The 11,800-nt window shown below is 49.0% G+C and overlaps 1 protein-coding gene across 1 annotated transcript in view; it reads right to left on the minus strand.

The window, feature by feature from the left end:
• LOC119852200 (neural-cadherin-like) overlaps window positions 1-10,629 on the minus strand; it is an 86,005-nt gene extending 75,376 nt beyond the window's left edge. Inside the window, exon 1 of the mRNA XM_043507602.1 lies at window positions 9,549-10,629. Coding sequence (XP_043363537.1) covers window positions 9,549-10,608 — 1,060 coding nt within the window. The 5' untranslated portion in view covers window positions 10,609-10,629. The remainder of the gene's footprint in view (window positions 1-9,548) is intronic.
• Between the last annotated feature and the right edge of the window lie 1,171 nt (window positions 10,630-11,800).

Genomic DNA, 11,800 nt, shown 5'->3' on the forward strand with positions numbered 1-11,800 from the left:
CAGACTAACACGACTGCTACTCTGAAGTCTACATACAAAAAACCCTCCCTGACCCTGCTGCTCTATGCCACAGTCTCCTCAGACTGAAAAATCAATTTCATTTGAGAATCTTCAATTAGAATTCAGTCACAGTTACAGTATTTGTAACATCACATTTGAAAAGGATAACATAAGAGAAATTCATGTCAATTCAAGTTGAACAGTTCTATAAGTATTTTATACATTTCAGTAATTAACTACTGGTTTTCTATTCTATTTTGATGCTTTGAAATATCCCAAGTTTAAGAGACACTAAACTCAACCTGCACTTCTGAGCTCTTGTGGTCACACTGCTATTTGAAGAGGCTATTCTTTCAATATTATCTATTCTGTCTTTGTTCTCAATCCCTGGAGCTTGTTTCAAGCCTGGAGCATCCTGCAACTACTGCAGAGTGAACTAGAACAGTGGTTCTCAAAGCCAGTCCACTGCTTGTTCAGGGAAAGCCCCTGGTGGGCCAGGCCCAGCCGGTTTGTTTACCTGCCACATCCGCAGGTTCGGCTGATCACGGCTCCCACAGGCCGTGGTTCATTGCTCCAGGCCAATGGGGGCTGCGGGAAGGACGGCCAGCACATCCCTCGGCCCATGCTGCTTCCCGCAGCCCCCATTGGCCTGAAGCAGCAAACCGCAGCCAGTAGGAGCTGTGATCGGCCAAACCTGCGGACGCAGCAGGTAAACAAACCGGCCTGGCCCGCCAGGGTCTTTCCCTGAACAAGCGGCGGACCAGCTTTGAGAACCACTGAACTAGAAGACCCAATGATTCTTACCTCAATTTCTGATTTTACACTGTGTAGGTTGTTCTTAGGATATTAGTTTATGTAGTATCATTGAAGGTGGAATTTCAGAAACACAAAGTAGCTCAGAATCACAAATCCCACTGAAAGTTAATGGGACTTCTGGTCCTAAGCCACTTAAGGGTGGGATTTTCAAAAGCACCTAAGATCTGGAAGCTTATTTGTGTCAAAAAAGAATTGTGTTTTGGACACTAAGTGTAATGGACACTTAGTTTTCTTCCACTTTTTAAGGCATGATACACTGAAAGCATCAATATAAATCTCTGGAGATTGTGAGTCAGTGTGTGACTAACTACACATTAGTTATTGTCCATTCATGTCAGGAGCTTATGACCTGATTTTCAGAGCTGTTGAACACACACATGGGATCTGTAACTATTCAGCATCCCTGGGAAAACAGGCCAATAGCTCATTTAATCTTCACATACAAATCTTGATTGTAAACTCTTTGAGGAAGAGACCACGTTCACCTTTATATCTGTACACTGCCTTACACAATTGGGCCCCAATTCTGGTCAAGGTTTCTAGGTGCTACCATAATATAAAAAAACTGAAGAGAGCCAGACACTGTACATCTCAATTTTCGTTCTTACAATGGACATTTACTTTTCACAAGTAAACAAGGCAATTCATAAGCACTGTACAAAATTTTATATTGAATGTATAGACTGTAAATTTTGTGGAATAGGCACCATCTTCTTGTTCTGTGTTTTGCAGTGACTTGCACAATGGGGTCCTATTCTGACAAAACCTAGTGCATGACTATGGCTCCTAGGAGCTACTCCAACAGTTAGGAATCAAATTAATCTTGTTGTACACTGGACTCTTGCAACTCATTTCAGTGACCTAACTAAATGAAATATGTATTTTCTGCTTCCAGGATTCTGGTATGTAGGAAGAGTGCTATAAATTAATCAAAAATAAAGCAGATCAGAAAAAAAAGAGAGGCAGAATTTTTAATCAATCCTTTTTTCCTCTCTAAAATATTAAAACATGTCAAAGCAAACATGTCAGTGGTGAAGTACCACACGAGAAAATGTCTATTTCCCTTTGTAACATAACGGATGAAAGTCAGTAAGGATCTGTTAATTTTGTGTTTAAATTAATAAGGTAAAAAGCAGTAGGGCTTGATATGTGTTTCATAATATTGATTAACATATCAGCCTTTAGAAAGTCACTGTTAATTATATTTAACTGGGTAAAGGCAAAAAACAGGAAAATATTATTTGTTCAATGTTACACATCTCACCAGATTCTCTACATAAAATATTTCTGTTCAAAACTGCTAAACTATTTAATGATTACACCTGACAAAAGTGATTTAAAAAGTGAGAGGTCTGAAGTTAGTGATTGTCCAAAATTATGACAGAGTTCTACCTTAATTTAAAAAGCAGTCCAGGGAAGGAGTATAAAAATGACTTTGTCCTACTTGATTATTGAATTTTTTTCACCCTGTGGCTTCTCTGTTGTCAATACATTCTCAGGGCATAGAACATAGTAGAAAAGCAACATTTTTAAGAGCACCACATTACAGATCACAACTGTATGAATGATTTTATAAAATATTGTTCATAATGGTATCTACTTACAGACAAGCAACACCCTCAATGAAACTTTTACAGTTCTAGATGTAGTCTGAATGAGAAATTATCTGTTAGACATTTGTTTGCTTTAAAATAGACTTGGCCTACTCTTAAATTATATCAGCAGGTGTGTGAAAACCCCACACTCTATAGAGTGACATAGCTATGCTGACAAAACCCCCAGCACAGCCACAGCTATGTCAGTGGATTAGCACTTTTGTCAATGTAGTTAACAGAATTTAATAGCATTCTAGGAAGTGGTGTTCTTACACAGACCAAAAAACTCCTTCTTTCAGTATAGACTGTGTTTACAGTATGGGGCTATACCAACATATGCTCTGTAGTATAGATATAGCCATAGTCTCTTTAAAAAATGGAGACATTTATGCTATGGTAAATGGTATTTCTCCACTGAACTGAGCTGCACATGTGTACAAGAATAATTCTCTGTCTGGAGGCTATTTGATTCTCAGTACATGCACAGTTGTCTGATGATAATGAAGAGCCCATGTTTGCATTTGTTTGTAATATTTGCACGATGTGTCACCTCTCCAATTATCAGCCTGTAAAAAAACATTTCCAAAATCTGTAAACACCTCATTGTAGGCAAAAGTCATGAGCAACTCTCATCCTAGCCAATTACTAGAGAACTGAAGTGACATACAAGTGTGACAATTACTTAGTGACCCATGTACAATTTGGAGAATGGAAATATTTTAGTTTATTTTGAGTGTTTCATGACCCAATTTATATAACAGACTATTTGATATTTTGACCCACCTTCATTTCTAATTTCTACTATTTAAAGGAATTTAAAATGTTTTATTTCCCTCCCCCTGCCCCTTTCCATTCCCAGATGTTGTTTCAGGAAGAAGGATTGCTAGGAAGAGATGGGATCCACCTAACGAATAGAGGGAAGAGTATCTTCGCAGGCAGGCTTGCTAATCTAGTGAGGAGGGCTTTAAACTAGGTATGCTGAGGGAAGGTGACCTAGGCCCTGAGGTAAGTGGGATACCAAGAGAAAACAAGGAGGGGAGTGCAACAGAAGGGGCCTCCTGATTCATACTAAGAAAGCAGGGCAATCAGCTATTTATCTTAGGTGCATGTACACAAATGCAAGAAGCCTGGGAAACAAGCAAGAAGAATTGGAAGTCCTGGCACAGTCAAAGAACTATGATGTATGAGATTGGAACAACAGAGACTCGGTGGGGTAGCTCACATGACTGGAGCACTGTCATGGATGGGTATAAACTGTTTAGGAAGGACAGGCGGGGGGGGGGGAGGAAAGGTGGAGGAATTGCACTCTATGTAAGAGAGCAGTATGATTGTTCTGAGCTCCAGTATGAGACTGGAGAAAAGCCTGTTGAGAGTCTTTGGGTTAAGTTTAAAAGTGAGAGCAACAAGGGTGATGTCGTGGTAGGCATGTGCTATAGACCACCAGATCAGGAGAATGAGTAGATGAGGCTTTCTTCGGACAATTAACTGAAGTTTCCAGATCACAGGCCTTGGCTCTAATGGGGGACTTCAATCATCCTGACATTGCTGGGAGAGCAATACAGCAGTGCACAGAAAATCCAGGAAGTTTATGGAGAGTGTTGGGAACAACTTCCTGGTGCAACTATTGGAGGAACCAACCGGGGCCGTTCTCCTCTTGACTTGCTGCTTACAAACAGGAAACAATTGGCTGGAGAAGTAGAAGTAGGTGGCAACCTGGGCAGCAGTGACTACGAGCTGATTTACTTCAGGATCCTCACAAAAGAAAGGAGAACAGCAAAATACAAACCCTGGACTTCAGAAAAGCAGACTTTGACTCCCTTAGGGAGCTGATGGGCAGGATCCCCTGGAAGGCTAACATGAGGGGGAAAGGAGTCCAGGAAAGGGGCTGTATTTTAAAGAAGCCTTATTGAGGGTGCAGAAAGAATAGCAAATATGGCAGGCAGGGCCAGCTCTAGGCACCAGCAAAACAAGCGTGTGCTTGGGGCGGCAAATTTCTAGGGGCAGCATTCTGGCGCCGGCATGCCTCCCCTAGAAATGTGCCCCTGCTACCCCAGCTCACCTCCGCTCCGTCTCCTCCCCTGAGCTTGCTGCCGCCACTCTGCTTCTCCCCCTCACCCGCTCCCAGGATTGCCGCGCACCTAAGGGCAAGCCTTGGAGGGAGGGACGGAGGGAGGGAGAAGCCGAGCAGCGGCGCCCTCGGGGGAGGCGGCAGTGGTGGAGTGGAGGTGAGCTGGGGTAGGGAGTGGTTCCTCTACCCCCCCCGTTACTTCCTGCACTCCTCCCACCCTCGCTCACCTCCGCTCCGCCTGCTTCCCCTGAACGTGCTGCCGCTCCCTCACCTGAGAGGGAGGGGGGAGAAGCAGAGCGGCGGCGTGTTTAGGGGAGCAGGCAGAGCGGAGGTGAACTAGGGTGAAGGGTTGCGAGGGGGAAGCAGCAGGAAGCAATGTGGGCGGGAAAATGCGGTACGCCCAGGGAAGGAGGTGGGGCCGGGGGCAAGGGGGGCCCCCCAAAAAAGCAGGGGTGGCCAAAAATTTTTTTTTGCTTGGGGAGGCAAAAATCCTAGAGCCAGCCCTGATGACAGGTGACCAGCTTGGCTTAACACAAAAAGGAAGCTTACAAGAAGTGGAAACTTGGACAGATGACATGGGGGGGAGTATAAAAATATTGCTCAAGCATGTAGGGGTGTAATCAGAAAGGCCAAAACCCACCTGGAATTGCAGCTACCAAGCAATAAGAAGGGTAACAAGAAGGGTATCTACAGATATGTTAGCAACAAGAAAAAGATCAGGGAAAGTGTGGGACCCTTAATGAATGGGGGAGGCAACCTAGTGACAGGTGATATGGAAAAAGATGAAGTACTCAATGCTTTATTTGTCTTGGTCTTCACAGACAAGGTCAGTTCCCACACTGCTGTCCTGGGCGACACAGTATGGGGAGGCGGTGAACAGACCTTAGTGGTGAAAGAACAGATTAAGGATTATTTAGAAAAGCTGGACATGCACAAGTCCGGCTCTAATGCATCCGAGGGTCCTGGGAGAACTGGCTGATGTGATTGCAGAGCCACTGGCCATTATCTTTGAAAACTTGTGGTGATCGGGGGAGGTCCTGGACGACTGGAAAAAGGCAAATATAGTACCCATCTTGAAAAAAAGGGAAGAAGGAGAAGCCAGGGAACTACAGACCTGTCAGCCTCACCTCAGTCCCTGGAAAAATCATGGAGCAGGTCCTCAAGGAAACCATTTTGAAGCACTTGGAGGAAAGGAAGGTGATCAGGAACAGTCAACATGGATTCGCCAAGGGCAAGTCATGCCTGACCAACCTGACTGCCTTCTATGGCTCTGCAGATATGGGGAAAGCATTGGACATGATATATGTTGACTTTAGCAAAGCTTTTGATACAGTCTCCCAGAGTATTCTTGCCAGCAAGTTAAAAAAGTATGGATTGGATGAATGGATTATAAGGTGGATACAAAGCTAGCTAGATTGTCAGGCTCAATGGACAGCGATCAACGGCTCAATATCTTGTTGACAGCTGGTATCAAGGGGAGTACCCCAGGGGTCGGTGCTGGGGCCGGTTTTGTTCAACATCTTTATTAATGATCTGGATGATGGGATGGATTGCACCCTCAGCAAGTTCGTAGATTACATGAAGCTGCAGGGGGAGGTAGATATGCTGGAGGATAGGGATAGGGTCCAGCGTGATCTAGACAAATTGAAGGATTGGGTCAAAAGAAGTCCTGTACTTAGGACGGAAGAATCCCATGCACTGCTACAGGCTGGAGACAGACTGGCTAAGCAGCAGTTCTGCAGAAAAGGGAGGATTACAGTGGATGAGAAGCTGGATACGAGTCAGCAGTGTGCCCTTGCTGCCAAGAAGGCTAACGGCATACTGGGCTGCATTAGTAGGAGCATTGCCAGCAGATCGAAGGAAGTGATTATTCCCCTCTATACAGCACTGGTGAGGCCACATCTGGAGCATGCAGTTTACGGCCCCCCACTACAGAAAGGATGTGGACAAATTGGAGAGTCCAGCGGAGGGCAACGAAAATTATCAGGGGGCTGGGGCACACAATTTACGAGGAGAGGCTGAGGGAACTGGGCTTATTTAGACTGCAGAAGAGAAGAGTGAGGGAAGATTTGATAGCAGACTTCAACTACCTGAAGGAGGTTCCAAAGAGGATGGAGGTAGGCTGTTCTCAGTGGTGACAGATGACAGAACAAGGAGCAGTGGTCTCAAATTGCAGTGGGGGAGGTCTAGGTTGGATATTAGGAAAAACTACTTCACCAGGAGGGTGGTGAAGCACTGGAATGGGTTCCCTAGGGAGGTGGTGGACTCTCCATCCTTAGAGGTTTTTAAGGCCAGGCTTGACAAAGCCCTAGTTGGGATGATTTAGTTCAGGGGTGGGCAAACGTTTTGGCCTGCGGACCACATTGGGGTGCGAAACGGTATGAAGGGATGGGTAGGGAGCGCTGTGCCTCCACAAACAGCCTGCCCCCTATCCACCCCCTCCCACTTCCTGCCCCCCTCACAACCCCTGACCCATCCAACCCTCCCTGCTCCTTGTCCCCTAACTGCCCCCTCTCAGGACCCCCCCACCCCTAACCAGCTCTCCTGGGACCCCACCCCCTATCCAACCCCCCCCCGCTCCCTGTCTTCTGACTGCCCCCCCCAAGCCTCCATCCCATCCAATGCCCTCTGACTACCCCTAGGACCTCCTGCCCCTTATCCAACCTCCCCTCCCCCTGCCCCCTTACCATGCCACTCAGAGCAGCAGGATAGGCTTATTGGAAAGCCTGGGAGGTGGGTGGGCACAAGACATGCTACCCATACGGCTGCAAAAGAACAGCAGGGGAGGGGCCAGGGGCTAGCCTCCTTGGCCGGGAGCTCCAGGGCTGGGCAGGATGGTCCCGTGGGCTGCTGTAGTCTGCCCACCTCTGAGTTAGTTGATGTTGGTCCTGATCTGAGCAGGGGGTTGGACTAGATAACCTCTCTTCCAGCCCTAATCTTCTATAATTCTATTATCACATCTATTTCCACTAACATTAGTTCATTAACACTAACATTCATGCATGCACATAGTGAAACCTGAGACTCAAAATTTTAATTAGTTCACTTTTTGTGCGATGGTTCAATATGAATAAGGCTAGACACCGTGCTTCTTATCAAATTTAGCAGCCCATGTGCTGCAGTTTTTAAAAATATTTTTATCTGATGTTCGACTTAGGATTTATGGATTATTTTTGAGAACCACAGGTCAGAATGATAGGTTTCAGAGTAGCAGCCGTGTTAGTCTGTATTCGCAAAAAGAAAAGGAGTACTTGTGGCACCTCAGAGACTAACAAATTTATTTGAGCATAAGCTTTCGTGAGCTACAGCTCACTTCATTGGATGCATTTGATGAAAAATACAGTGGGGAGTTTTATACACACACACACACACAGAACATGAAACAATGGGTTTTATCATACACACTGTAAGGAGAGTGAGCACTTAAGATGAGCCATCACCAACAGCAGGGGGGGGGAGGGAACCCTTTCATGGTGACAAGCAAGGTAGGCCATTTCCAGCAGTTAACAAATAGCTCAGGAAAGCCTATGCTCAAATAAATTTGTTAGTCTCTAAGGTGCCACAAGTACTCCTTTTCTTTTTACAGGTCAGAATGAACACATAATTGAACTTGCCTCACAAATACTTTGTTTTCAAATTACTCTATGCTCTTTCTCCAGTCAGAACCCTCGCCATATGCTCACTGCCCCCGATTCATTATTGTGTTCATGAGCCTGATTTGGAAAGAGGTGGGAAATCCTAAAATATCCGGAAGTCCATTTAAAAATCCCCAACGTCTTCCTATCAGACTCAAAAGCAACAAATTGCAACAGGCACACACCCCAAGCGTGCAGATAGGCACATGTCATACTGCACAGCTTCTATGATAGGGGGATTTTGAGTGCAACCCATTTCAGGAGATTTGAAGCAGACTTACCCCACAACAGCATTCACAGTACAAAACTGGTTTCAGAGTAGCAGCGGTGTTAGTCTGTATCCGCACAAAGAAAAGGAGGACTTGTGGCACCTTAGAGACTAACAAATGTATTTGAGCATAAGCTTTCCTGAGTTACAGCTCACGTCACTGGATGCATGCAGTGGAAAATACCGTAGGGAGATTTTATATACACAGGTTTCAGAGTAGCAGTCGTATTAGTCTGTATTCGCAAAAAGAAAAGGAGGATTTGTGGCTCCTTAGAGACTAACAAATTTATTAGAGCATAAACTTTCGTGAGCTACAGCTCACGACATCGGATGCATTTGGTGGAAAATATAAGCTTTCGTGAGCTACAGCTCACTTCATCGGATGCATTTGGTGGAAAATACAGTCTATATTTTCCACCAAATGCATCCCATGAAGTGAGCTGTAGCTCACGAAAGCTTATGCTCTAATAAATGTGTTAGTCTCTAAGGTGCCACAAGTACACCTTTTCTTTTTATAGACACAGAGACCGTGAAACAATGGGTGTTACCATACACGCTGTAATAAGAGTGATCAGGTAAGGTGAGCTATTACCAGCGGGGGGGGGGGGGAAACAACACGTTTGTAGTGATAATCAAGGTGGGCTATTTCCAGCAGTTGACAAGAACGTGTGAGGAACAGCGGGGGCGAGGGCCCGGTAATGCCACCAGTGTACTTCCTAGGCTCTAGGTGGCGGGTATTTTGCTCTGTTTGCAAAGCGCATCAGACGATGTCTTGCCGGCCACCACACGCTGGCGCGCATTGAGACCCAAGAGAACAAGGCGACACAGCAGGGGCCACCAATACCACTAGGGCAGCACCGGGGGCGGCCAGTTCTAATGCAGTGAAACACACTCACGCTGGTCCCCTCTCCCTCCACCCTAGCCCGCTGCGCGCTCCTCTCGGTTCTGTGCAGCACCGGCTCCCGGCCTTAGCCCGAGAGCGCCGCGGCCTTTCGGGGCACAGCCGCGATCATGGGCCCGCCGACCGGCCCTGCGGGGAGAGGCGGCAGAACCGCCGGCGAGGGGGCAGAGGAAGTTGGGGCCCCCGCGTCTCTCCGCCGGGCACCCAGCGCCGCCACCAGCGGCCCCCGCCTTACCCCTCCGCGCCCGGGCAGCAGCAGCCTTACCTTGCCCGCCCCGCCGGTGCACTCTCACCAGCGCCTCGGCGCGGCCGCCCCGCGGCAGCTCCCGGCTCAGGTGGAGGCGGCCCGACGCCCGCTCCAGCTCCACGGGGGCGGCGGGAGAAGCCAGCTCGAACCAGCTGCCGGCCGCCTGGTAGCGTGTGTCCGGCACGGTGAATATGGGGTCCCCGAGCCGCGCCCCGGCCGGGACCCGCGCCGTGTAGGGGATGGAGCCGGAGCCCGGCGGCTGCTTCTGCGGCAGGGGCGAGCGGGCCCTGCGGGCGCCTTCTCCCCGCACCGCCAGCTGCAGCCGCCGCGCCGGGCTGCGCAGAGGCCGGGGCAGCCCGTGGTCCTGCGCCGAGACCCAGAGGCTGAGCCTGCGGCACCCCAGCAGGGAGCCCACCGTGAGCACCTGCCCGCTGCGGGGCACCACGAACAACAGGCGGCTGCCGGCGCCGGCCGGCCACGAGCGGTAGGTGAGCAGCGCGTTGGCTCCTTCGTCCCCGTCCAGGGCGCGCAGCCAGGCCACCTCGCTGCCCAGCGGCGCCAGCTCGTCCACCTCCAGCGGCGGCCCGGCGGAGATGCGAGGCCGGTGATCGTTCCGGTCCAGCACCCGGACCCGCAGCAGCGCCCGCCGAGAGGAGCCGGCTGCCCTCGGCCGCCGCAGGGACAGGCTGTACCGCGGCCAGGCTTCCCGGTCCAGGCACCGGGCCGTCCGCAGCAGCAGCAGCGGCCCCGGCCCCAGGTGCAAGGAGAAGCGAGAGGCGCCGGCCCCCTCCAGCGCCCACTCCCCCGGCGGCTCCCCAGGGTTCAGCAGCCGCCGCAGCGGCACCCGCAGCCCCTGCACTGGTGTCCCCGCCGGGCTGTTCTCCGGCACCTGCCCGTAGAAACGGAGCAGACGAGAAGTGCCGCTAGCCCGGGGCTCCGCCGCCCTGCAGAAGAGCGGGCGGCCGCTCCCGGCCAGGAGCAGCAGGGCGAGCAGCGGCCAGGCGGGCCAGCGCCCCCACTCCTGGTCCATCCCCCTCCCGAGGCGGCGGCGCGGAGCCGCTCGCAAGGCAGAGAACATCAGCTGGCAGAGGAGGCTGCAGCCCCGGCTCCAAGCGCCCAGCTGACCGGCACCCAGCCCCACACCGACTGCACGTGGAGCGCCCGCTCCGCCCCCTGCCCAGCGACCAATCAGGAATAGGGGCGGGCTGGTGCTCTCCTGCAGAGAGAGCGATCCCTCGCCCTCGGCTCGGGGAGGAGGAGCCAATCAACCCATTGCCCGCCCTTTACTTACCACGTGGACCCAGAAAGTCCCGACAAGTCTTGCCAATCTGTCGGACTCAAACGTCCTTGCTTAGTTGCAATGAATCAACAGCAGCAGCCAGGAAACAGTGTTCTCATTTTACAGGAAAGAAAATTTAGATCGTTTAGAAACAGGCAAGGGAATAAGTTGCATCACTGGACAGTGAAATCACCTTCATACCACATAGTACTAGCTCGCTTTAGCCGCCCACTGACAGGAATGATTAAGGGATAATGAAGCAAGTTCCGTCAGTTTATTTAACATTTAGCTTTCATTATTCCAAAGGTATGTTTCCAAATGTTATAATTGTGACATATCTTTTCCAAGTGGAAATATACCACTGCTTGGGTTTACAAGTGTAAAAATCAGACCACCTTAAACAATCTCTCCAAGAGAGGCGAGTTTGGTTATTAACTCCACAGATATTTAAATAGTCATTATTAGGCAACATTAACTATTTCACTGCTGTTCATGGTTAGCAGAAACTCAGCTAAACTGGGATTGTGAGTGTGCCCAACTACCACCATTTCCACTCCCTTTCCTCCCCAAAGGCTGCAATTCTGCAACACATTCCACAAAGAACACCTGTGCATAATGCATTGCAGCATCAGTTTCTCCATCTCAGATTATTCTAACATGCCTCAAACTGTGATTATCGAAATAGCTACATATATATTACTGTTAAGTGAACACGTTGTTCCTTGACAAAGCATTGTTTTTTGAATGAGGATGGAATAGTGGGGGCATTATTTGTTGTGGCGGTTAAAATCTGTAGCTAATTTACTCATATCAAGGGGGCGGGGAATCACCAAAAGTAGCGCAGAAGAGCACCTCTAGCATTGTCTGTCATTCAAGTATTGACTAGAATAACCAGAAGCTGTTTCTGATGTATTGTAAGTAAGGGAAGAATGATTTATATAACTCCGGCTGGAACAAAAGGAACAATGTTGCAGTAAATAGTAGATGAGAG

Source organism: Dermochelys coriacea, chromosome 2, assembly GCF_009764565.3.
Source record: "Dermochelys coriacea isolate rDerCor1 chromosome 2, rDerCor1.pri.v4, whole genome shotgun sequence".
Classification (NCBI taxonomy): domain Eukaryota; kingdom Metazoa; phylum Chordata; order Testudines; family Dermochelyidae; genus Dermochelys; species Dermochelys coriacea.